This window comes from Triturus cristatus, chromosome 10, assembly GCF_964204655.1.
Source record: "Triturus cristatus chromosome 10, aTriCri1.1, whole genome shotgun sequence".
Classification (NCBI taxonomy): domain Eukaryota; kingdom Metazoa; phylum Chordata; class Amphibia; order Caudata; family Salamandridae; genus Triturus; species Triturus cristatus.
This window is the reverse complement of record NC_140593.1, coordinates 445,216,670-445,244,330: the sequence shown is the minus strand read 5'-3', so window position 1 is coordinate 445,244,330 and position 27,661 is coordinate 445,216,670. Positions and strand designations below refer to the sequence as shown.

The 27,661-nt window shown below is 41.7% G+C and overlaps 1 protein-coding gene across 5 annotated transcripts in view; it reads right to left on the bottom strand.

Moving 5' to 3' along the window:
- ZEB1 (zinc finger E-box binding homeobox 1) overlaps nt 1-27,661 on the bottom strand; it is a 341,083-nt gene that overhangs the window by 57,722 nt on the left and 255,700 nt on the right. For 3 of the 5 annotated variants that reach the window (XM_085631834.1, XM_085631836.1, XM_085631837.1), the window contains one exon: nt 25,965-26,070. In XM_085631834.1, the coding sequence (XP_085487960.1) occupies nt 25,965-26,070 (106 nt within the window). Of the gene's footprint in view, nt 1-25,964; nt 26,086-27,661 lie in introns of all 5 variants that reach the window. The other 2 variants (XM_085631833.1, XM_085631835.1) reach the window with 1 other exon arrangement.

Below are 27,661 nucleotides of genomic sequence, written 5' to 3'. Positions count from 1 at the left end.
CTTCATTAGATGCGCAGCAGAAGCAGCATGATCATGGTTGGGTGCCCATAGAGAGCTGCTATTTTTGTAGCAGGACATTCATAGCAAAAGTTAAAGGAAAGAAAGCCCAAAAACAACAAGAGGCCACTCACACTGTAGAAAACCGTTTATAACATGGTGATGGTTTAAGCCCCAAATTAGAGTTACGGGGATCACCACATCCCTATATATAAAATCCTGGATATTCAACAAAATGAAACATTCACTGAAACAGCATTATTGCAATTTGGTTTTCGTAAATCTTTATTGCAATCAGTGCAAAAATGAAAGCACAGTGAAATACAGTTGGTGTTCGTATCTCATAGGCTTCTCCATTTCCAATGTTAGGTAACAAGGCATTAAAAGTGTCTATTACCCAATCACATGAAAATCAACAGTATAGTTTAACACAACTAAACAAATACAACATGTATTGCCATTTATTGCTGAAACCAGGTCTCACATTGTAATGTCTTCATCAGAAAAGGAACTCAACTAATGAATGGGAATTGAAATAAGTACAGGGAAATAAAGCTGAAGAACTGTAGGGCAAAAATAACTCCGCCTAACTAGCAATCCTGGTGCACGTGTCTCGTTGTTTGGCAGTACTAGTTCACAGTTCTGTTAAGCAGCAGCAATCGCAGTTTCTTTGACAGGCTGACAAAATGGCAAAAGCGATTTAGAGAATACAATTTGGTTGGGGGTTGCATGACAGATTTTGACAGAGTATGTTGGAAAGATGTTTTGATCCACTTGGCTGATTCAGATCGCCTCATTTACAAATAGTTCTATGGACGAGCAATTGAGCAACTACCCTAATGCCAAAGTAGAAGAAACTATTGAGCTTTTCTGGAGTGCTGAATATAAGAGGAGGGGGACTATTGTTAAATGGTGCTCAGATGGTAAAAACTAGCTCTTTCAGAATTATTCAGCTCATCCAGTGGCTATTATTTATTCCTAAGTAACCAGGAAGCTAGCTCAGTGGCACACAGGATAGGTAAGTTAAATATATTACACAGGACTTTAAAGTGATATCTATCAGTATCTGAAAGATTGGTAAATAGCCAAGAATATGTCCCACGCCCTGCATAGTCAGTTAAAATACAATACTATCATTGGTAACAGCAAGTTGTGATCTGCAAGGAAGACCTAACATCAGTATTTTGTCAGACTTTGTTATCTTTGCCACCTCAACTATTCTACCAACACGGATCAAACAGTTAAAGGAGGACTAACGGGTTGACTTTCCTGGAATGGATTTTCTATATAAATTGTTGTAAGGTATGAAGATAAAGTCTAACTTGACCTTTCATCAACCTCTTGAAATGTAATCCCCACGAATATATTTTTTTTACAACAACTAACCCATATACCCAAATCCCAATTTTTGAATAAATATTGTTGAAGCCAAGGCACTGCACACAGCCTTTTCTTCACTTGACTGCATTTAAGTGAGTGAGGCCAGCTCCTTCCATTGTTATCACTCTTCTTCCCTACGTTTTTGGATGAACCCTTTCATTTTGTTTTCTACTAATAGTTCTTGAAGCTTCTTACGATACCGGTATCCTACCTTCCTCTCTTTGACAGACACATCTTTGTGAACATATCAATCCAGACATACTGCCTCACTATGTTCTTGCTCCAACCTCAGTCTCGTGCTGTACAAAATACAGAAAAATGTGTTTGCTCCTTCTTTTGAGTCTGAGTGCAGGCTGCTCCCAATCTATCCCACACTGAACTGTTTTGTGCATCAGTCCTTAACTTTTTACCTGATGCCGCATTGCTACCCTCTTCTTTCTCCCCCAGCAGGTTACTTTGCTGTTATGGTCACAATAAAAACTGAAAAATGACCACTGTGTACCAGCTTATGTTTATTCTCTTTTCTGTCTTGGCTTTTCATTTTTTTGGATGTAATTTACCTTACAATTCACTTTTTAAAAACATTTCTTCTTCCTGATCAAAGTCTGTTAGATTGTTCATAAATTCATTCGCAATCATTACTGAAGCATTTTCCAATTACATAATTTGTCATGCCTAGATTTCGTCAGGATGTGTTCTCCAACTGTTCTCCAACTGGGCATTTACCAAGCTGGAGCTTTGTGTGAATTTATAGAAAGGCTCATCCTTGCTTGATTACTCAGTAAAATGAGTTTCTTAATTTCATCAAAAAAAGTTTAACGCCACTTTATTAAGCATGCAAGTATCTTTTGGGCAGCAAATGGGCACTCATAATGTAGTGCATTTTGTAATACTGGTTCATAATATTCCAATGTTAAAATGTTACTCGTCAGAAACACTACTTCTAAGTGATGATCAATATAACATTGAGTGGGATTGGCTGAAGTACTAGATTATCTGGACCCCCAACCCCTGATTAGCAGCTAACACCAATACTTTAAGTATTCTGCTATCAGCGACCTTTGCTCCAAATCACTGCTAAAGGATTTGCCATCTCGGGTCAATAAGTATCCGAACAAGTCAAAGTGTGAATTAAACACTTTTCAGTATAAATGGGGATCCAGTCTCAATGGTACTAGCTCTTCATTGCAATTATGTTGAGTGTTGAACAAAAGTTGTAAAGTTGAACCAGAGGTACCAAAGGTAGAATATCTGTGGAGCATGTCATTTAACACAGGGTATACCTTTTTGACCACAGATCTACATCAACAGGGAAAGAAATAGGTTAAATATCAGATTTTCATTAACGAGTAACATTTTGAACAATACAAGTTGCTTTTTTAAATATTGAATTTCTACCTCAGAGAAAATGTACAATAAACAAAAACAAACATTTAGAAAGGGATACAATAAGAAGGCCCTCTTTGCCATGTAATCTAAATACATTTCCTACATCCACTATTCTATAAAACCAACAACAAAAATAGACACCATTGGTGCATCAAAGATGTTGAGGGGGGAAGATGGTGCTTGCTTGACTGAAGTGGTTGCTTCCAGAATGTGTCTTCATAACAGACAATTTGTATTGGGTGGTTTATCCCTCTTGTTGCTTTGTCAAAGTGCCTGTCCAAGAAATTCCTGGACCTGCTACAAAGTTTAAACTTACAACCTTTTAAAGCATCATTTAATGGCTACATGACACTCAATACACTCCCCAAGAAGAGCGATTTGTTTTAAACACCATTTAAGCCATGACTTCAATTTCAGGATGTGGGGCAAGCGTTGTCCAGATGCTGGTCGAATTTCAAGCACTGGGACTAATTTGGTCTGTAGTTTTTAAACTGTTTACAGAAGTGGTCAGACTGGAGGTTAAAGTAAGCTCAAAACAAACTTCTAGTGGCCTATTGTTCACAGGTTGTAATGATTGGTCTAATTTGTTGCATCAATTATGACTGCCAATCATCTCGCTCTGTGGTATATTGGAAGTGCGAGGGGAGGTTTTTAGATTTATGAAAAGTAAAAGTGAAAATAATCCGCAACCGAATGGTCAATTTTTTACCACTGCCCTATACAGGATTAAGAGCACCAAGGAGAAACATCCTTCCTACGTGCATACAAACCAATGATAACATTGAATGGAAGGGCTCTGTCTATCAACAGGAGTGTTCAGTTTCACTGGAAAGACTTTTCTGGACTTCCAAATTTATTTAGATCCAGAATAGAGTTTCTTGCGGACTTCCAATCATAATATATTTTGGTAGTCAAAGCAATAGTGCAATTGTGTGTGTGTAATGGGACTATCGCTTCTGACAATCATCCCTTTTAAAATAGCAAAGTCACCTCAGTATTAATATTCGCAGTTTTAGATATGTTCTATTATCTTTAGAGAATGATGCAAAGGGCATTATTTTAGGTTAATAACCTTCATGTTGGTTTAGGGGGTGAGAGGTAGGCAGCAGATGGTCATTTCTAAGTTGGGTAGCTATGAAGCGTAGTGGCAGTTGTTAATTCACAATAATATCTATTTCACCATTCTCAAACAGAAAAAGTTTCATATTTGGGACTGTTCAATTAAGATAAAATTAAGAACACAACAAACTTCGAAAACCTCAGACTTCAAATATTGTAAATCTCAAGCACCTCCATACAGTCGAAAAAAAATGTATCAAAGTAATTTCTACAATTGCACAAAAGCATTTCCACATGTGGAATCAATAATGCACAAAAAGTCTGTTTCTCAAGTACTGACTTTAAGGAACATAGCTACAGAAATATTTTAAGAACCATATCACTCAAATGAGCATTTGTTTGAGCACCTCGTTAAAAGGTAATAGTGCACCTAGGGAGTAGATACCATGTAACTACTTTACCAATTAGGGTTCGAAAAGGGACTAGCAATAGTCACAATGAAGTTGTTTTTAGAAGTCTCATGAGTAAGTAGAAGGATAAAGCCTTTGCTAGCATGAAGGTGAAGCAAAGTAATTAAAATGGAATAGGTAATACAATGGAAATTGAAATATTGGTCATGTTGTATTGGAAGGATGAAAGTAATATTGCTAAAGATTGGAGTCTTTTCTGTCTCAGTTATAATGCTAATCAGAGGGAGAACATTAGTTTTTCTGGTGCACTGTGTACATTTGGCTATCCCATTCTTTCACTTCTCTAGAGTGACTTTTTAATATCATTCATATTAATATAAAAATATGTACTTCATTGTGGATTTGTGATATTTAGCACCAATTGTACTGTATGCTCTATATGCCGGACTAACTTGTATGGGCTAATCATTAATGTACCGAAGCTGGTGGATCTTGCAGGCAAGCACAACGTGATGAATTGATATTATAGATAAATTGCTGGAGTATCATGACAGGCTGTCAAACTGGACTGCTCAGTGAAGCATTAGATCAACTTCACTTGAGCTAACTGTTAAAACAATCACACCTGTAAACCTGCCACTGGGTGGTACAGTCAAGGAATCATGGAAAGGATCCTAGCAAGTCAAATTAGAACTAAAACAATAAATCCCAAAAGTCTAGCTCATAGTAAATGTTAACAAACCTTTGTTAACCAAGCAAAAAGGTGTAAAACTTCTATTACATATTCCATAGGATTCCTAGTGTGAAATATCACTCAGACTGATAGCAATTGCCACCATCATAAACTTTAATCTATTTTGATTTCTACTTTAAAAAAAAAAAAAATATGCATTTTCAAACAAACAAAACAGCTGTGCAGTATAAATACAATCCGTGCCACATAAATGACAATGATTATAAAAGACAGGACATAGATGGCTTACAACACAAGAGCAGAGAGTCAGCACAATCCATCAACATCAACTTTGTGTACATATTGAAGAGCGTCAGGCAATAGTATGATTTAACATGTAGGCCGTAAATGGACCCCACACATCACGTGGTCTAAAAGCACTTGGGAGCTCCTCTGCATAACAGGTGAGTTGGTCACGGCAATAGGAGACATCATGCAACCACTGCGCCAGCTTGGGGGCCGGCCGTCCATCCCAGTTTAACGCAACTCTACGTTTAGCCGACTGTATAGACATTGCCACCAATTTCCGAGTACTGGACGATAGTTTCATAACGTTCCCCAACAGGTACAACTTCATATCACATGCGATCGCTTCACCCACCATTTCAGTCAGGGCCGTCTCAACATCTCAATATAACATACTAGAACAACTATGAGTCTCAAAAAATAGAAGACCTAGATACAAGGATAAAGGTAATGCTAGAGTTTAGTAAAGCTGTGGATTCATTTATGCATATATGTGTGTATGCACTGGAAATAAAATTCCCATCATCAACCTCAAGAGGTTAGCTTCATCATCTGGGAATGGAGGACGGCAAGAGTACCATATTCTACTTAGCAATTAGTAGATTTTGGTCTCTTATGTGTCCCAGACCAGTGGATGATATAGTTGTTATTTGATGATGGATAGATGTGTGGATTGCAGTGCTCGTGAAACGTGATGTTGTGGGGGTGCTCGATAAAAATTGTCTAGCAAGGCACTAAACACATTTTATTAAATCGCTGCCATGTTAGCAATGACTAAAAACAGTGCTATGACAGTTTAAACAAATAACTGTGATGACAAATAGGTCTACATGTTTCTGCTACCGGGTGAAATTCACCCAAGCATTCTTCAGGACCAAATAAGCTACTGCAGAAATTGAACGGTGCTCGAGTGAGCGATAAAGTGAATGATACAACCTGGACCCAAACGAAGTCTAGCAAGGCACTAAACACATTTTGGAGTGGAGCTGAGCTCGTAGGGCTCCACTCCGAGGTACCGACGGAGAGAGCGGGGCCTCCCCTAACCTGAGCAGTAGCCAGGCGAGGTGAGGCGCACACCCACAACATTTTGGGTCAACGGAGGAAAATTACCTCCCACAGAGTTCCTTGGCCCTTCGTTTGGGTCCAGGTTGTATCATTCACTTTATCGCTCACTCGAGCACCGTTCAATTTCTGCAGTAGCTTATTTGGTCCTGAAGAATGCTTGGGTGAATTTCACCCGGTAGCAGAAACATGTAGACCTATTTGTCATCACAGTTATTTGTTTAAACTGTCATAGCACTGTTTTTAGTCATTGCTAACATGGCAGCGATTTAATAAAATGTGTTTAGTGCCTTGCTAGACAATTTTTATCGAGCACCCCCACAACATCACGTTTCACGAGCACTGCAATCCACACATCTATCCATCATCAAATAACAACTATATCATCCACTGGTCTGGGACACATAAGAGACCAAAATCTACTAATTGCTAAGTAGAATATGGTACTCTTGCCGTCCTCCATTCCCAGATGATGAAGCTAACCTCTTGAGGTTGATGATGGGAATTTTATTTCCAGTGCATACACACATATATGCATAAATGAATCCACAGCTTTACTAAACTCTAGCATTACCTTTATCCTTGTATCTAGGTCTTCTATTTTTTGAGACTCATAGTTGTTCTAGTATGTTATGATGTTGATTTGGGGATACCACAACTACTAGAGTCTATAAACTTCTTGTCCCTTTGACCCCTACTCCAATTGAGATACTTTAACACGTCTCAACATCTCCCCAAAAAGCAGCCACCCTAGGACTCGCCCATGCTAAGTGTAGAAAATCGGCTTTATCAACACCACACCTTCTACAACAATGCGAGTCCCTATTTTGATTTCTACTTCAGCACATTTTAGTAGTCTAGAGTAGAATTTCCCTAATATTCCCATTGCAGACTGATTCAGTCTGGTGACGATATGCAATACATGGAGTGGCTTTACAGACACAATATTCTATTTGAGCTGACCTGGATAATAACTAATGCATATGGGTTGATGTGCAAAGGAATACAAATAAAATTGGGTCATTTCCTGCCACTATTACCCTAACTCGCAAGAATAAGGTTATTCACAACCTGGATTTAAATTCTCTTCCAGTGTCCTGAGTCTATATTCTTTCACTAGATCTTCAAACCGGACAAAGCCTGCCTGCTTTGAACTTATTCCTGGACCCATCTTTACACGCTCTACCCAGATCATCAGCACGACTTCCACTCTTTCTCCATTCCCTTATTGTAAACTGGTTCTGAAAAAGTTCCTGTCCCACCTCACTCTGCTTAGCATCCAGGTCTTGTACTTTCGCTTGAACTGCTTTGCAAATTAGACAGGTTTGTTTCCACCTCAGTAGTCCTTTTAACATCGCTCCCAATCCATGTCCTTCTGTGGTACTGTGTCACACACTAGACTTCCACCGGTCAACATTGGATAGATTAGACTACAGGAAAGCAACAGTAGTTATCGACCACTAAGTTAGACATATCAATTGTCTTGGCCAATAAACGTTCCAAACAGGATGTTTCATTTAAAGTATCCAGTTGAAAACTTTCAGTAGTACATAAATATTTGAGGTACCTTGAAATGTGCTGTTATTTCCCTATAACCCACACCATTTATCTCCGCTGAACATCTTTCTTCGTACTCTGAACATTTTAGAACTAGAACTCCATTGTGTCTGAACCAGATGTGGATGTGTTAAGTATATGCAAAACAAACAAGTTAATTACCTTCGGTAACACTTTCTGGTGGATACAGTATATACCTGTGGAATCCTCACCTTTTGAATATTTCCAATGTGCAGACATCAACAGAAACTTCTCTTGCTCTCGCACGTCAACGAGGATGTCACAATGTGACTCTGTGACGTCATAAGAGCCATAAGAAGATCTCGTCGGCGTGCTGTCAGTTTCACCCTCTCTTTTCCATGCCTTCAAGGCAAATGGGTGAACTAACCATGCATATGCCATAGCATACGACAGACCAACACAACTTCATAAATATAATCAAAATGCACTTAAACTGTAGATACAATAGCATATTCATGAATTTCATAGTATTCCTACTAGAATCATCGTACAGGAACTATAACCAAACTTATGTCAGGTATACGCAGACAGGCAACGGGGAGGTGGGCGAGTCAGTGAGGAATCCACAGGTAGATAATGTATCCACCAGAAAAAGCATTACTTAAGGCAAGCAACTTGTTCTTCTGATGGATACATCTACCTGCAAATTTCTCTCCTATTGAATAGAATCCCCAAGCTATGCCGCGCTCTGAGGTGGGAGCCTGCCTGCCTATACCAAGAAAATCCTGTAAAACCGAACAAGTAAAATGGCTGTCCCTCCTAACTTTGAATCCAAGCAATAATGCTTTGCAAAAGCATGGAGGGAGGAACAAGTTGCCGCTTTGCAAATGTCAACCACAGGAAAAGCTCTAGCCAAAGCAGAAGTTAAAGACTTGGCTCTAGTAGAATGAGCTCTAATGCCTTCAGGCATCTCCTTAGCCATGGCGTAGCGCATCTTGATACATAGGATTATCTATCTGGACAAAGTCCTCTTGTGTAATGCTTTCCGTCTCATTTTGCCCACATATCGAACAAACAGCTGCCATCCATCCTGAACTCATGAGTTCTGTCTGTATAGAAACTCATAGCCCTCTTGGGGTCAAAACTATATAGTGTCAGTGATCAGCTGAATAATGCCGACTGAGACAGTCCGCACGAACATTCAGAACTCCAGCCAAGTGATTTGCAATTATGAAAATCAGATGGTGCTGAGCTCAGGACCAGAGCCGCAGAGCCTTTCTGCACAGAAGATAGGACCCCACTCCTCCCTGTTTGTTTATATACCACACTGCAGTAGTATTGTTTGTTAAGAATTCAATTGACTGACCGGGAAGGGAAGGGAGAAAGGCCTTCAGAGTCCGATGTATCGCCCGCAATTCCAGAAGATTGATATGCAACAATCTTCACAATGGAGACCAAAGACCTTTGATGTTCAAATCCCCCAGATGAGTGCCCGACCAAAAATTAAAGCATCCGTTATTACTGTGGCCACCGGATGTGGAGGGGGAAACTGCTTCGAGACAGATAGAGAACACCCCCCACCATTGAAGATCTGCTGCAGAGTCTCTGGAGATCTTGACCAACTCCTTCAGCTCTCCGCTGTGCTGAAACCACTGCCTGCGGAGGCACCACTGAAGAGCCAGCATGCATGGCTGACCAACAAAATGCAGGAAGTTAACAAGCCGAGAAGGCGCAAGACCTTCAGACTAGAACCAAAGCTCCGTTCGGAAGCAGTGGAATCATAGCCTGAATCCTCAGAGGAGGCAGGAAGGCATGATTCATTGTAGTGTCCAGTACTGCTCACTGAACAGGATGTGCTGAGAGGGCCCCATGTGAGACTTGGGCACATTTATTACAAAGACCCAGGCTGAACAGGTGTGCTGTCAACTGCAAATGGTGCAGCACCATCTCTGGCAACTTTGTTTTGTTCAGCCAATTGTTCAGAAAAGGGAACACTGGCATCCCCATCTTGCTGAGATGTGGCACAACCAATGCCATCACCTTTGTGAGACCTGAGGCACAGAAGTAAGACCAAACAGGAGGACCGCAAACTGAATGCTCTGACACCACCGTAAAAAGCAGATGCTTCCGGTGAGATTTTAGAGCGAGGATGTGAAAATATGCATCCTGCAAATTGATCAAAACCATCCAGTCTTCCTTCTCCAGTGCAAGAAGCACCTGTGCCAGGGACAGCATTTTGAACTTTTCCTGCTTGAGGTACAAGTTCAAAATCCTGAGGTCAAAAATCAGTCGTAAAATGATAATCCTTTTTGGGAATAAGAAAATATCAGCATTAACATCCCTGACCGTCCCTGCTCCTAAAACAAATCCTATTGCTCCATTCTGAAGCAGTGTCTGCACCGCCAACAGGAGAACCAGAAGATGCTCTTCTGAAGAAAGCCCTTGTCGAGGAGGAAAGGGAGGGGGATTTTACTGGAAGGGTAGGACATAACTATTCTCTAGGATGTCTAAATCCCAGAGTTTCGTAGTGATAGACCACCAGTGAGGGAGAAAATAGGCCACCCATTCTCCCACTGGGCAAGTATGCTCTAAGATGGGTAAGCTATAGCTGCTTTCCTGCAATATTGGCAGGGGAGAAAGAAGAGGAGGCAGAGGAGGAGGTGGCTGGTTGATGGGCAGTTTCAAGTGGACATCCGCACCTTCACCTGTAGCTTCAGTAAAGGGGATTAGAGGCCTGCTGCTGTTGCTGCAAACTTCTCCCTTCAAAGGACAACTTCAGGCCTAAACCTCGAAACCAACAAAACTGTTTGCAGTCCTTAGGTTGCGATTGAAGATGCCAGGACCTCACAGTTGCCTTACTGTCTTTAAATCTTTGCAGAGCAAAATCCAACTTGGCACCAAACAGCCATTAGCCAACGAAGGACAAATCCCAATATTTCAAGGATAGGTTAAGTAAGAGCCTCATATAGATTCACTAAAAAATCCAAAGGTTACAAATCCGTAATAGTCATTCAGATTTTACACACAAAACCATAGACAATTAGCAGTTCTACTTGGAGTTATGTCACAAAATTGATAATGGAGCACACGCTGTACGTATGAACTGATTTGTAAAATTGACACCCAATTTAATACCAATCCAACAAGTGTGTGGAACAGTTTCCAATCCTCACGTATTACTTTAACAATCAAAAGTCCAGACTTCATGTAACTTGGTAAGTGTTTTTTTACTTCTGGATACAGTCAAGTTAAAGATGATTCAGCAGACATTTGTTTCGTCCAACCTGTGGACTTCAAGGCTGATGTGATTCATAGAAAGCAGAAAATACAGATCACCATGCAAGGATGGTATTTTCTGAATGATTGTTTGGAAAAAAAACACATACCGACACCCACGTGCATAAAAATGTGATGTCCCAATACAGGACTTATTAACGGTGCAGTTAAAGAGTTCTTAACCCTTTGAAGAAACATCACCAAGAGGGATTAGGGGTTTTAAAAGGCAGAGCATTAATTAAAAGCATGCAAGATCCATCACCAAAGATTGTCGGAATGTGGAAAAAAGGAAAAGGTAATACCTTCACCAGTAACCCTTGGCCTTATGGTCAAGATATAGTTTATACTAAAAACAAATCTTTAATATCTAGGGCACCATAGACAGAATATACAGGACAAAATAATTACCTATATCAATTAGGGTATTGTAATCCCAGACGTAATGTTGTAAGAAGTAGACCATGATTCTTCCGGGAAATAGACCAAATTATACGTGGAACAGAACAGACCTGAGAAGTCCAAACAAAACGTATATGTAAAAGGTAATATATGCAACCTAGTTTAATTGGATCAGACTAGTACAGGGAATGGCAAAAGAATGACTCCGGCTAGGGTCAACAGCTCGGCCACTGACCTGATAACTGATTTCCCAGCCTTTGAACTGGACAAGTCACTGAGTGTCACAAGTAACCCTCCTTATATGAGCTCAAAACACGCTAAATTTCCTGAATGGGCTGTTTCCCCCGTAATCTATAGAAAGAGAATTGTATAGTATAATCCAAATACTTATTGGCTGCAGTTCAAGTTATGAAATTAACATTTATAGTGATCACAAGGAGAAACAAAAGAAACCAGTAAACATGTGGTATAGACCTACCAAATACTGCCACTGATCTGTCCCACATACATAGAGATCACATCCAAAGAAAGGGAGTGTCCAATTGATCCGCAACGGTACTCAATTGCCTAATAAGTGAATGTTTGAAAAAGAATACAAAAAATATGGACACTTGATACTCCTGGCCTAATGACCATGCAGAGTAAGTTAGGAAAAGAGAAGAAACCCAAAACTATGACAAGTACACCAGTAAAAAGGAGGTGCATAAGTGCTCCAAGGAACCAAATTGGATTATGGAAAAGATGAAGAAAGCGATTCCACACACAACCATAAATAATATAAAATAGTGAAGACATGAAGGTTAACTTGGACCTTGATAAGTCCAAGCGCGCATATGTTAAAAATATCAAGCTATAAGGGGGTTACCATATAATTCCATCTGCAAATCAAAATGATATTCATCAAAGTTGTGCTATCAGACGTCAACCTTAAATGTAGACTGTTCCAAAATATCTGCCTGAACATGTGATTCCATAGAATCTTATGAGCGGAGGTACTATCAATATCTGGGTGCTATAAAAAATAACTTGTAGGATGTTATGGATATAACCTCATTTGTACAATGCACAGTCAATGCTTGTATGACAGATGTAAAATATTAGCATTTGTAAGTCAATCCAAAGTTCTAATTGTGAGCACTGTAATTGTGTGAATCTACTGCTCCACTGTTGGAAAAAAAAGGGGTCAGGGTAGGAATACCCTAACCCCCAGGTCATGGTCTTGGGTTTCCAGACGCCAAACAAAGCATTTCCAAACAATTTTTACTGTGAGGTCGTGACAAACTTCCGAAATTGCAGTAAAAATGTTTTTAAAAAAAGAAAAAAAAAAAAACACCCAAGTGTAAGCTCCTGCGCTTGTGTTTAAAAAAGCCCCTGGGTGGTCCGGGTCTCGGGTGCATATGTTATAATATGAGGGGCCCGCGCACCATCTCCCTGGGGCTCAAAAAATGTAATGCTGGGGGTCCGTTGCAGAACCCTGGCCCTGGGGACCACCACCTCCCCAGGGCTAAAGTGAAGATAGGACGGGGGCCTCCTGGGGACAACGAAGGCCCTTGGGACCGCCACCCCCCAGGGCCAGCTCCCGTTATGTCCTGGGGTGCCCAACTCCCGGAAACAGTTGTTTGCTATTGCTTGGCGCGAGCTTTACCGCTCCTGCCAAGCCATTGCAAACTGCATTTTGTTTGGCGCACAACTGCTTTGACAGAAAGGGAGCTGCATGTTAGCAGCTCCCGCTCTGTCAAAGCAATGCTGGCTCCCGCAGGAGGCTTGGAGCAGGCACGGACCACGGGAGCCTCGAGGCTCCCCCCGCAGTCCCCAACATTAGCTATGGGTGTTCTGGGGTGGGACCAGAGCACCCACACTACAGGCTAGGCCTCAGGGTATCGTGTCTCCGGGCCAAAGCAGGCCCGTAAGGAAGGTCGTGCAAACCACCCCCCCACCCCTGCCGCCTCCACTCCCCAATCACAAAAATGCGGGATCGGCAAGCCGCTGGAGTCCCCCGCCCCTTTTCACCACTACTTTGCAAACACGCCTCTTGGCACAGTACTGGTTGGGGGATGAAGTCCCCTCGGATGCTGAGTGTCCTTGGGGTCCAGGAACCCCTTCTGTTACCTCCAGTAAGCCCCAGACAGCAGGACTGCTGAAAGGACTTGGAAGCCACACCCCCTTTCTCCACCACTCTGCAAACGGGGCTCCTGACTCCGTACTTGTTGGGGAAATGAAGTCCCCGTGGCTCCAGCAGGTTCTTGTGGGCCAACAAGACCACTTGTTACCTCCAATAATTCCCACACAGCGGCATTACTGAGAGGTCAGAGGCCACACCCCCTTTCTCCACCACTCTACAAAACGTGACTAGATTAGAAAAAAATAATAATAAATCACCGAAAAAACCCAAAGGTTACAGGGACGTTATAGTTAGATTGACATTTCACTCGTACAAAACCAGAGATTCAGCAGTTCTAGCTGAGCGAACTATAACGCGTGCCACCACAATGAAATGACATGGTTAGTAACATCACGGATGACATCACTGACTACATTCAGATAATTACTAACGCAGCCACTCACACCCCCATAGAACAATTCATACACCCACTTAACCATTTACAAACCCATTCACAGGCCCATACCAGTACTTACACACCCACTCGCTGATTCATAGATCTACATAGACATCCACTCACTCATCCATACTTCCACTCATACACCCACTCACTCATACACCCATTGACATATCAACTCAGACCCCCATACAGCCACAAACCCTGACATTTACCCATACAGCTATTTCCATCTGGTCACTCACCCAAATAGTGAGACACACCCACTTACTGAAACAGATAGTAAGACGTACTGTCACCTATACAGTCCCCGACACGCACATTCACCCATACAGCCACTCATTCACACACCCATACAGTCACTTACACCCCATCACTCACCTATACAGTCTTTCATGTAGCCAGTTACTCACCAATATAGCACTGACAAATCCAGTCACCCACACACACAGTCACCCATGCAGCCCCTCACAGTCACCCATGCAGCCCCTCACAGTCACCCATGCAGCCCCTCACAGACAGTCACCCACCCATGCAGCCCCTCACAGACAGTCACCCACCCATGCAGACACTCACCCATGCAGACACTCACCCATGCAGACACTCACCCATGCAGACACTCACCCATGCAGACACTCACCCATGCAGACACTCACCCATGCAGACACTCACCCATGCAGACACTGACTCACCCATGCAGACACTGACTCACCCATGCAGACACTGACTCACCCATGCAGACACTGACTCACCCATGCAGACACTGACTCACCCACTCACTCATCCATATAGGCAGTCAAAAACCCCCTTAGACACCCATACAGGTACTCAGACAACCAATCACTCATCCTTGCAGCAACTAATGTATGCACTCACCACCCATACAGCCAATTAGACACCAACTGACAAACTGATAGATATTCACACAACCAGTCACTCACCCATACATTCACTGAGACACCTAATCACTCACTTATACAGTGAGTCACACACCTACTGAATCATCCATATAGGCACCCATCCACCCACTGATTCACTAATACACCCTGGAATATATAATTAACACTTAAACTTTAAGAACACTTCCAGTCACTGGATGATATAAGGGAAGTCATTTGAGAAGTCATGAGTGATGTCATTGACCATGTCATGAGTGATGCAATATGGGAGGTCTTAAGCAGTGCATTGCTCAGCTAACTAGAACTGCCGAATTTCTCTGGTTTTGTATGAGTGAAAGGTCACTTGAACTAGAACATCCCTGTAACGTTTGGATATAGATCCATCCATCCATTCGCCAGTAGGTAGTTTCAGTTAGGACCATATTTCCACAGGCAACGTGTTTGAGTTACCTATATCTTTGGCGCCGTATGACAAACTTCATGAAATTTTCCCAAAAAGTGCCCCGTGAATCTTGTGCATGTAAAGTTTCGGGGCGATCTGTCAAGTGGGGGCTGAGAAAAAAACGGGGGTCAAAAAAAGTGCTTTTCCCATGTAAATTCACATACTCTTTAGACACGGCTACAGCCCGTAGCGCTGAACGAAACTACACCAAACTTGGCAGAAAGCTAGCTTTAGGTCCGCAAGATTGTGCTTATTATTTGGAGTAAATACGCTCAGAAATTGTTGAGAAATTTAAGGAAATCCAAATTTGTATACCTGTGGCTGCGACAACTTTGCAAATGATTATAAGCTCGTGCAGAGATCTGCAAAGCTCTAATTGGCTGCCAACACTTCAACCAGAAGTGCTGGCAGCTGTTTTGGGACACTGCTTCAGCAGAGTCCCCCCCCAAAAAAGGAAAGGGGAGCAGGGTAGGAATACCCCGACTCCCCCAAGCCTTGGTCCTGGGGTCCTAGAGGGACCACAGCAAGGTAAAAAGCATGTTATTAATTAACGGTGAAATTTGCGAATATTGCGCAAGTTATAAAAAAAAAAAATAAAAAAAAAAAACCACCACACAAGTGCAAGCTCCCGTGCTAGTTTTTCAAGGCCCCTGGTGGGCGCCGTCCTTGGGGCATGCAGATTTAAGGAAAATAAATAAATAAATAAATAAAATGGAGGGAGTGCACGGGAACCCATCCAAGCGTTTAATGCCCCGGGGACCACTTCTTCCCCGGGGCTCATGTTAAAAATAAATGGGGGTCTGACGGACCCACCCCGGGGACCACCATCTCCCCAGGGCAATAAATGAATAATCTAGGGAGAGGGGGGGGGGGACCGCTCCTCCCCCACCACCCACCCCAGGGACTACCATCTATCTGGGGCTAAAATAAGCATTCAAAGTGGAGGTTTGCATGGCCCCCCGGCCTAGCACCTCCCCGGGGCCAAATACTTTTTTAAAATTGGAGAAAGGCCGCGCCCCCCCCCCCGCTCGGCTATATACGCTCCAGGGACCACCACATCCCTGGGGCCGGCCCATGAAGATCAAAGGGAGGGCTGCACGGCCCTCTTCCTAGAGCAATTAATGGCCCTGGGGAACGTTGCACCACCCAAAGGTTGGCTCCTTATATGTCCCTGGGTACCCACCCCCTGGACATAGCGGTGGTCTGCTTTTGCCTGGCTGGAGCTTATCGATCCTGCCAATCAAAAGTAAACACTGCTTCCAGCAAGCGGGTGCTGTCAAAGTGCTCCTGTTTGCTGGAAGTGGAAGTTTTATCTCTTTTCCTGCCTGCAGACATGCGGGCAGGGAAAGAGATCAAACTATTGCTCTTGCACACAGGGAGCTGCATTTCCAGCAGCTCCCTGTGTGCAATAGCAATGCTGGCTCCTGCAGGAGGGCGGGGAGTCCGCTGGAACCGCGGGGCCTTGAGGCTCCCCCCACAGACCTATAGGACACTGGGTGGGGCCAGGGCACCCAGGGACTCACAGCCGGGCCACAGGGAATAGGGTCCCAGGATCTGAAATTGGCGCATGGGGAAGGTGGGGCACACGATCCCCCTCCACCACAGAATTATATATAACTGCATTTACCCAACAAGGTAGCAAGTACTAATTATCCAGTAGAACGTACTCCAGTTGGGTAGACATTTTGAACAAAAGCGTGGGCTCTTCTTGGCTAAATAGGCAGGTGCGGGTCCATTCGGGCTCCAATGCTCATTTCACAAACATAAAACTTCAATTGGAAGCACTTTCAAATATAAAACATTGCAGGTGCCCTAGTTGAAGTTCCACTTCTGTAGAGAACAAATTATTTTAACTTCTTGGGCTTGGCGAAGGCAAATCAAGTGTCTTTTCTCTGGAATTCCCCTTTGAAAAACATCTGAAATCCTGGATGGAGGTGAATGCATTGCTAATGTATCAGAGCGCAAACTCTTCTGTAGTGACTGACGAGTGGGTTTTTTCTTGTCTTCAGGTGAAAGAAGTCTCCATGGTTCTCCCTTTTAAATATCCTAGGTATGCAAATGCCCAAAATTCATAACATCACTCACACACCCACTTAAAGACCTGCAAAGGCACTCACAGACCCACTCACAGTCCAAGGTTACAATTAGGAAACAATTAAAAGAAATCTAAGAAATTCGCTGAAGAAAAAAAAAAAAAAAAAAAAAAAAAAGTGGTTACAGGGACGTTATAGTTAGGCTCACATTTAAATTGCACAAACAATTTAACCCCTTGTGTGCCCCGCCCTTTCCACGCCCTGTGCCGGGCGTTTCATTAGCGGGCGGGGCTCACGACGAGATAGTCTCGTCATGGGCACAGCGCAACCGCGGCCCATGACGAGACCATCTCGTCATGGGCACTCAAGGGGTTAAATTCTGCAGTTTTAGTTATCCGAGCTAACTATATCTTACGTCCCCGCAATGAACGGCTTATGACCTCACATATTACACTACTCATGACATGGTCAGTGACATTGATATCCAGGGAACCACACACACCCATAAACCTCTCATACACCCACTCCCACACAGCCACTCACATACCCATTCATAGAGCCATACAAGCACCCACACACTGATCCATAGAGGCACTTGCATCTATTCACTCATACAGCCATTTACACAACCAATGACTCACCAATACAGCCACTCACATCCAGTCATACGGACACACGCATACCCACTCACACACCCTCTCTCACACTGAGTCAGACACCCATACAGTTAATCACACACCCACTCACTTATTCAGACACTATCACATGTAGTCACACCTATACATTCACTGACAAGCATATACTCACCCACGCAGTCACTCACACACCAGTACAGCTACTCACTCATACAACCACTCAGAACCCTAATCACACATGGACACACAGTCACACAAACTATTATGAAACACTCACTGGACGATAACATCTCAGATGACCTCACTGATTACCTCAGTAAGGTCACCAGTAAAGTCACTGACCATGTCATGAGTGATGGAATACGCGAGGTCATAAGCAGTGCATTGCCGGGGCTTATGGCTATAGCTAGCTCAGGTAACTACAGCTGAATTTCAATGGTTTTGTACCAGTGAAACGTGAGCCTAACTACTACAGCTCTGTAACCTTTGGGGATATATATATATATATGAACCATCATGCACTGTGCCTGGAGCCTTAAGCGCACTTAACACACCTGCCTATGGAGGAGGAGCCGAGAGACCATTTCATAAGGAGTGGTCTTTGAGTCCCAGAAACACGAACTCACCTGTGAAACCGGCACTGATGACGGCCATTTCCGGCCAGAAACGCGTCTGCCCAAGCGTTTCACGGACTGAAAGGACAGCGCTGATTTTGTGCTCAATAAATCCGTTGTTTTACCCGGAGCAAGTGTCCCGATGATTTTCATGGAGATCAGCATTGGGTGCATAGTTAGCCGGTTTTGCTAATACCGGCATTGGGACACGCCCTCTCGTTCTGGAGCCCCGCGAACATTAGCAAACGCTGGTTGGAGTACGTTGGGTACATCGCGGTGCCCCCCCGAGCAGAGACATTACCAATGGGTGATTATTTTCGCAAGGGGAGAGAGGAGGCAGCATTGAGCTGCCTGATAAGGGTATAAACAACGGTGTGAGCGGGACTATCATATCCGGGAATTCCATGATGGTGTGCAGTCCGATGCCATGTATTTGGTAGCATGATTGTTGCTGGGAGTTCCTCTTCACTGCAATGAGGAACTACGAAAGACTGCATGAACCATCATGCACTGTGCCTGGAGCCTTAAGCGCACTTAACACACCTGCCTATGGAGGAGGAGCCGAGAGACCATTTCATAAAGAGTGGTCTTTGAGTCCCAGAAACACGAACTCACCTGTGAAACCGGCACTGATGACGGCCATTTCCGGCCAGAAACGCGTCTGCCCAAGCGTTTCACGGACTGAAAGGAGCGCTGATTTTGTGCTCAATAAATCCGTTGTTTTACCCGGAGCAAGTGTCCCGCTGATTTTCATGGAGATCAGCATTGGGTATATATATATATATATATATATATATATATATATATATTCACTTAAAAAAACCATAGGTTTCACACATGTTATAGTTAGCTGTACATTTCACTCGTAAAAAACCAATGAAATTCCACGTTATAGTTAGATCAGGTAACTATAACTTGCGCGCCCACAATAAACTGCTGATGACATCACATATTACATCACTCATGACATGGTCAGTGACATCACTCATCACATCAATGATGACATCTGAAATGACACATTGTGGATTGCGGTCGCGCAAGTTATAGTTACCTGATCTAACTATAACGTGGAATTATTGGTTTTTTACGAGTGAAATGTACAGCTAACTATAACATGTGTGAAACCTATGGTTTTTTAAGTGAATTTGCAAGGTTTTTTAAATGCTAATTCCTAACTATTACGTGTGTGAAACCTATGGTTTTTTCAGTGAATTTGTACGTTTTTTAAAATGTCAAGTTATGTTTTTTTTTTGTTTTTTCACCGTGCGCACACCCTGCGCGCACGGTGCGCTTCGCGCACCGTGCACAAGCTGTGGGCACTCGGTGCGCTTCGCGCACCGAGCGCCCACGTTGCGCAGTTCAAACCATGCGCGCCTCGCCTTTTTTTACACTAACAATTTTTTTTTTCTCCCTTGCGGGTCCCTCAATTTATTTAATAAATGTGATTGTTATTTCTTTTTCTTTTTTTTGCCGTGCTCGTATGGTAAGCTTACCGTACGCGGACTCCGCGATTTTTTTTGAAAATTATTAAATGTATTTTTCGTACTTTTTGGTCCTTCGTGGACCCCCTGACAAACGCTAGGGGGTCTGCAACTCTCTTCGTTGCCCCCTTTTCACGTTATCCACCTTTGTTTTTCTGTGCGAGAGACAGAAAATGGCTGCCGACACTTTCTGATTTCGACCGATTCGAATGTTTAGTCATGTAACCACCAATCAGAATTGAGCTCGCGCACGGCACCGTACGCGTACGGTAAGCTTACCGTAAGCGCACTTACAGATATATATATTGATTTAAATGCTAATTTCTCAGGACCTACTGAACAGATTTACACCAGACCTGCAAAAGGCACATCTCTGACCTGAGGACTACCTCTCTGCCAAATTACAAGTAATTCTGTTCAGCCGTTCGGGCTGTAGCTCGGACTAAATGTCCTATGGGAAAATGCGTTTTGGTACCCCCCTTTTTTCTCAGCCCCCGCTTGACAAATCCCCACGAGACTTTCAGGGTAGGAGCGGAGCGGAGCGCCCCACCTATTTTGAAAATTTCGCGAGGATTCGTCAACCGGCGCCAAAGTTATTCCAAATAGAATGTTGCGGATTTCCTATGGAAACACGGTCCTAACTATAACTACCTACTGGCGAACGCCAGTAGGTAATTATATATATATATCTAGATCTAGGTGAGGCGCTCCGCTCCGCTCCTACCCTGAAAGTCTCGGGGGGATTCGACAAGCGGGGGCTGAGAAAAAGGGGGGGTCCCAAAATGTGTTTTCCCCATGCATTTTTCCATAGGACCTTTAGTCCAAGCTTCAGCCCGAACGGCTGAACAGAATGACTTGAAATTTGGTAGAGAGGTAGTCCTCAGGTCAGGGATGTGCCTTTTGTAGGTCTGGTGTAAATGTGTTCAGTATTTGCTGAGAAAATAGTATTTAAATCAATATATATATATCTATAAGCGCGCTCCGAGCGCTTTTGTAGGTCTGGTGTAAATGTGTTCAGTATTTGCTGAGAAAATAGTATTTAAATCAATATATATATATCTATAAGCGCGCTCCGAGCGCGAGCTTAATTCTGATTGGTTACATGACTGTAAACATTCGAATCGGTAGAAATCAGGAAGTGTCGGCCTCCATTTTGTGTGTCTCACACTGATAAACAAAGGTGGAGAACGTGGAAAGGGGGCAACGAAGAGAGTTGCAGAGCCCCTAGCGTTTGTCAGGGGGTCAAAGAAGGTCTTAACAGTATGAAAAATAAACACTTTTTTTTTTTTAAATCGCGGGGTGCGCGTACGGTAGAAAAAAAAAGAATATATATATATATATATATATATATATATATATATATATATATATATATATATATATATATGCACAACTATTTCTCTGCTATACCGGGGGCCTCCAACTCTGCAGGGCGGGCTCTGATTTAGTCAGGAACAGAGAGTCCTGCTTGTTAAACCACAAAAAAGACGAAGAGCCCACAGCTTCGGCACCTTTTCAAACCGACATCTTTATTCTGTCTGAATCACGTGGCAGTTTTAGCAACTCTTAAATACCTTACGCGTTTCAGCACTCCAGCGCCTTGGTCACAGGTGAGTTGTATTTAGTCGTATTTAGTCCCAGTGGTCGTGTGGCCTCATCTTCAGACCACGGATCCCAAAATGCACCATTATGCAAATATATCAGACTCGCTTTCCTACCAAAACAGTCGAAAATGGATTGCCGTGACTATTTGTGAGGCTGGAAAGAAAGGAAGGGAGTGAAGGAGGCGGTGGCCTCTTTCTAGCAGTCTTCGTGTTTCTCTTTCAAGCACTTACTCAACATGTGGCAGCGAGGTGCCCTATGCTTTTAAAAGACATTTTCCTGAAAGCATCGCTGATTAAGAGGTAAACGCTGGACTTTGGCAAAATTAGAAAGCTACTAACGCTAAATATGACAATATGCAAAAGCCGGTCTGATATTTTTGCATAATGGTGCATTTTGGGATCTGTGGTCTGAAGAGGAGGCCACATGACCACTGGGACTAAATACAACTCACCTGTGACCAAGGCGCTGGAGTGCTGAAATGCATAAGGTATTTAAGAGTTGCTAAAGCTGCCACGTGATACAGACAGAATAAAGATGTTGGTTTGAAAAGGTGCCGAAGCTGTGGGCTCTTCGTCTTTTTGATATATATATATATATATATATATATATATATATATATTTTCCCTTATAAAACCATAGGTTTCACAAGCGTTATAGTTAGGAATTAGCATTTAAAAAACCTTGCAAATTCACTTAAAAAACCATAGGTTTCACACACGTTATAGTTAGGTGGACATTTCACTCATAAAAAAACCAATGAAATTCCCCCGTTATAGTTAGTTCAGATAACTATAACTCGCGCCCCCGCAATGCACTGCTCATGACGTCACACATCACTCATGACATGGTCAATGGCATCACTCATGACATCACTGATGACATCATCCTTGTGATAGAGTGGCGGTCGCGCGAGTAATAGTTATCTGAACCAACTATAACGGGGGAATTTCATTGGTTTTTTATGAGTGAAATGTCCACCTAACTATAACCTGTGTGAAACCTATGGTTTTTTAAGTGTATATATATATATATATATATATATATATATATATATATATATATATATATACACACACACATACATATTCACTGAAAAACCCATAGGTTTCAGGCACGTTATAGTTAGGAATTAGCATTTAAAAAACCTTAGAAATTCACTGAAAAAACCATAGGTTTCAGGGGCGTTATAGTTAGCTGGACTTTTCACTCGTACAAAACCATTGAAATTCCCCTGTTATAGTTAGTTCAGCTAACTATTACATCACTCATGACATGGTCAGTGACATCACTCATGACATCACTGATGACATCTCAAATGACATCACTGATGACATCATCCAGTGAATGTGTGTTTTTCTGAAAATTACATACGTTTTATATATGTATATCTCAAGGTCGATGGAAGAATAAATGGGTATATAAGTGTCTAAATGGAGGATTTGTTTTTGAAAAATTGATTGTATAACTGATTAAGTGCATCTTAGTGAATACATGGCTTAGTGAGTAATGTTTAAAGATGTAAATATCTGTATCAGTCTCTCACTTTGTGTATAAGTGGCTGCATGGGTTGGTGAGTAGCTACATGAGTATCTATATAGGTTATTAGTTGGTTTTTTGAGTATCAGTATGAGTGTCTGAGTGTGTGTATGGTTCGGTGGGGGGTATTACATAGTGCAAAGGTGCGTGAATGAGTGACTCACTGTATGTGTTGAAGACAGCATGTGTGCAGGACTGTATGGGTGGATGAGTGTGTGCATGGGTGTGTTAGTGAGTGAATGACTGTCTCAATAGTGTCTTTATGAGTAACTACATAGGTTTTAAACTAGTATATGTGACTATTGGTGTATATAAGTGAGTATATGTGAGAGTGAGAGATTGAAAGAGTTCCTGTATAAATAAGTATGTGTTTCTATAAGTGATTGTTTAAAAGACTAAGTATGTGTAAGTTTCTGTAGAAGTAAGTGTGGTGGTGTGTGTATAACTGTATATGCAAGTAAATGGATGTTTGATTCTTTATTAGCATGAGTGACTATGTGTGTGAGTAACTCTATGGATGAGTGGCATTGTGTAACAGGATGTATAGGTGTATGAGTACATGGGATGAGTGAGTACATGTATGAGAGTGACTGTATAGGACTGTTGGTGAATGAGTGGATGTGTATGTGGATCTTAGAATTACTGATTAGGTTGTTGTAACTGATATTGGTATGTCCATTTTTTTGAACATTTTAGTTTCTATGTTTGAATGTGTGTATCAAAGGTTATATTAGGGGGAGAGGAGGTCTGCAACTCTATCACAAGGATGATGTCATGAGTGATGTCATTTGAGATGTCATCAGTGATGTCACTGACCATTTCATGAGTGATGTAATATGCGACGTCATCAGCAGTGCATTGCGGGCACGCTAGTTATAGTTGGGTGAACTAACTATAACGGGGGAATTTCAATGGTTTTGTACGAGTGAAAAGTCCAGCTAACTATAACGCCCCTGAAACCTATGGTTTTTTCAGTGAATATATATATATATATATATATATATATATATATATATATATATATATATATATATATATATATATATACACACACACACACACACCCACACACACACACACACATGTACAACCAACGATGCCCTGATGTAGGAACGAGACAGAGTGGCTTTGACACCAGGAATTTATTAAAACCAGAATAGCAGTCCAAAGTTCGATAACATCCCAACGCGTTTCAAAGCCAGGGCGGCTTCATCATCAGGGGAAAGTCGCAATGAAATGGAGCTGTTGCATCGAAGAGTACTTAACCGCATGCATAAATTAATCACAGGTGTGTATTGGCAAAGCATGCTGGTACCTGTAGTTCAATGTTCAAGCAATAATATTACCACAGTGGGCCTCCATTCAATTGCGACCAGTAAAAGTCCATAATAAACCCAAGTGGGCCTCCGGGCAAACACCGCTGGTTTTTGCAGAAATTTCACTCCAGTTTTATCTTTAATCCGACGTGAGGTTTCTCCCGTCGCAAGGCCCCACAGCTAATTGGTGTCAGGTTCCCTGCGGCCAGGTTGCCGTATATAAATCCAACCAACGATGCCCTGATGTAGGAACGAGACGAAACGGAGTGGCTTTGACACCAGGAATTTATTAAAACCAGCATAGCAGTCCAAAGTTCAATAACATCCCAACGCGTTTCAAAGCCAGGGCAGCTCCTTCATCAAGGGAAGTCGCAATGAAATGGAGCTGCTGCATCGACTAGTACTTCACCGCATGTATATCTAGATAGATCTATCTATATCTCTCTAGAGAGATAGTATATCTCTATCTATCTATCTATATATACATATATATATATATATATATACACATATATATATATATATATATATATATATACATACATACATACATATACACATACACATTCTGTGCTTCCATAACCAGAGAATACATAGGTCACAACATGGAAGGTCCTCCAAATCGCTGAAGGGTCTTGTGTCCACTTTTTAAGCATATTCGGTTATCCATGGTCTCTCACCAGTAATAGTGTTTTTCGCTATTTGGAGTCTTACAAAGATTAATCTATTCTATCAGCCCTTGGTTATTAATGTACATACACATGCATACACAAATGTTGTACCACACCAACACTTTGTTCACTTAGGTCACTTTACACTTTCACTGCGTCATATTTGGAGCACCTGCATTGCAATTTGATATATAGAATTCAATTTTCTTTTGAATTCACACAAATGGATTCTGGTTTTGATTTTTTTGCCTAGGAGGTTTCCCCACAGGGAACCATTGTTTTGCTCTGTATTTACTGACCCAGGTTCCCAGGGTTACGGGGTTGCCCTTTTCTCCTTTGTGGTGCTTAGGAATAAGGAGCAATCAAGGGTTATTAACAAAGAAAATACAGTAAAGTTCCTTGAGGTGAAGAAAATCTTTTGCAAAAGAATAAGAGGTGATAAGCTGCCAGTCATGTCTTTTTGTGAGTATATGATGACTCAAAATACTTTGATTGTATATCCAAGTAATACGACGTGGAAGTGTTGTTCCCGACAAGTTGGTAATGTGAGGCCTTTAAATACAACATGTACCCAGATTCATGACTCGCTCACTTCACAGCACTGGAACATATTGAATGGACAAGTCAATGAGTGTGTGTCACTATAGCAGACAAGAAAAACCGACAAGCATGAGATAAAACACCAAAATTAAGAAAAATAGTTACCGCTGTGGATACGCAGGTGCTCCTTTAAGTGGTGCTTGTATTTGAAAGCTTTTCCACATTCAGTGCACTTGAATTTACGATTGCCACCTGACTGCGTCACATGTCTCTGCAAAAAATAAATCTACATTTATACATTACGTGTGATGAGTGCTTGGATGACAAACTTGATACACATTTAAACACTGCTTCATAGATTACAACACTGTTCTAGTTAAAGGAATAAACTTCATAACCATCACGATCCTGCTGGGTGATCAAGCATTGCATTGTCATACATTAATTTAATAACTCCACACGGTTTAAAACCTTAGAGAAAGCGGAAAGGAGATGTGTGACAGTCAAAACCTGGTTGAGTTTTTTTTTTACTTGCCGGATGTTGCCAAACACATGGGAGAAGAAAAATAAATAAATCAGCAAAAGCAATCTGAACATACGTAGGTCTCAGACTACCATTTGTGCTGCTGAAGGCAGTGGAAGCTACTGCTACCAGATCTGCACTGTGTCTGAAACCCAACCTATTGAAAACGGAAAATTGATGGTGCATGCATGCTTTAGAATAATGGTCAGACGAACAGAGAATGTCAAAGAGGAGAGGACACAGCATCCCTCAAATAGCAATCCACAATACCCGATCACCTCAAAGGCATATGTAAAATAAGGGAAAAAGTCCTGAAGACACTAATAGGCTGAGATACCTCAAGAGAATAGATTGCTTACAGAAACTTAAGTAGTTTGCGAGTTAATAAGTAAGATCACCACATTAATCAGGGTGAACTACTGAACTCAGAGCCATAGAAGAATATCCAAATCTATGGAAAACCACATTTCAAGTTAGAAACCCAGAGAATGTTACTCCAGTAAAGGACAAGAGATCAATGCTGTATACTTATTTAGAGATGAAACCATAAGCCATCAGTAGAATCCAGTCTGTTGAAGTTGAGAACACCATTACCAGGCATTTAAACTTGTCAAATTAAGTTAAGACCACTATTTGCCATTACACTATGGATCCTTCCTTAATCGAAGGATAACAATGTAACTTAATTTTTATTTAAATTAACATTTGTAAAATGAATTACTTGTTCTGGCAATGGTTGGGGTTAGCATTAGAGAAAGGGTTCCAAATTAATTTGAAATACAAATAGAATTTAAACTAATTAGTATCTAGATAACGGATTACTTGTCATTGGTCTGGGTGAACATTAGTGTGATTAGCAAGTGTTGCTTCTTCAAAAAATCCATTGTAAAGTAATGTATTTAATATAATATTTGACACTGGGAGTGGTAGGACTAAGTTTGCATTTGGGTTAGGGTAATGGTCCTTTAACTAAAATTAATTTACCAAACACAATTATATAAATTACCATTTAGGAAAGAGATCTTTAAATTAATGCAAGTACTGAACTAAATAAAATATTACCGATAAAGAAAGAAGTTAGGGACACAAACTGCATTGAATTCAATTTAAAATAATGTAATACAATCAGATATTTGACATTGGTATTCATGTCAGTAGTGCCTATTTAACTTCCAAAAACGTAATTGATAATAAACTAAATCTACAATATTGGTAAGGGACAGAAATAAAGTTATGCATTAGAGTTGAGGTAAAGGTAATAACAAAGAAGGTGCCCAGGTAAAGGTATTTATAATTTTCCAGTGGCAGAAGAGATAAGTACAATAGAGGTAATAGTATT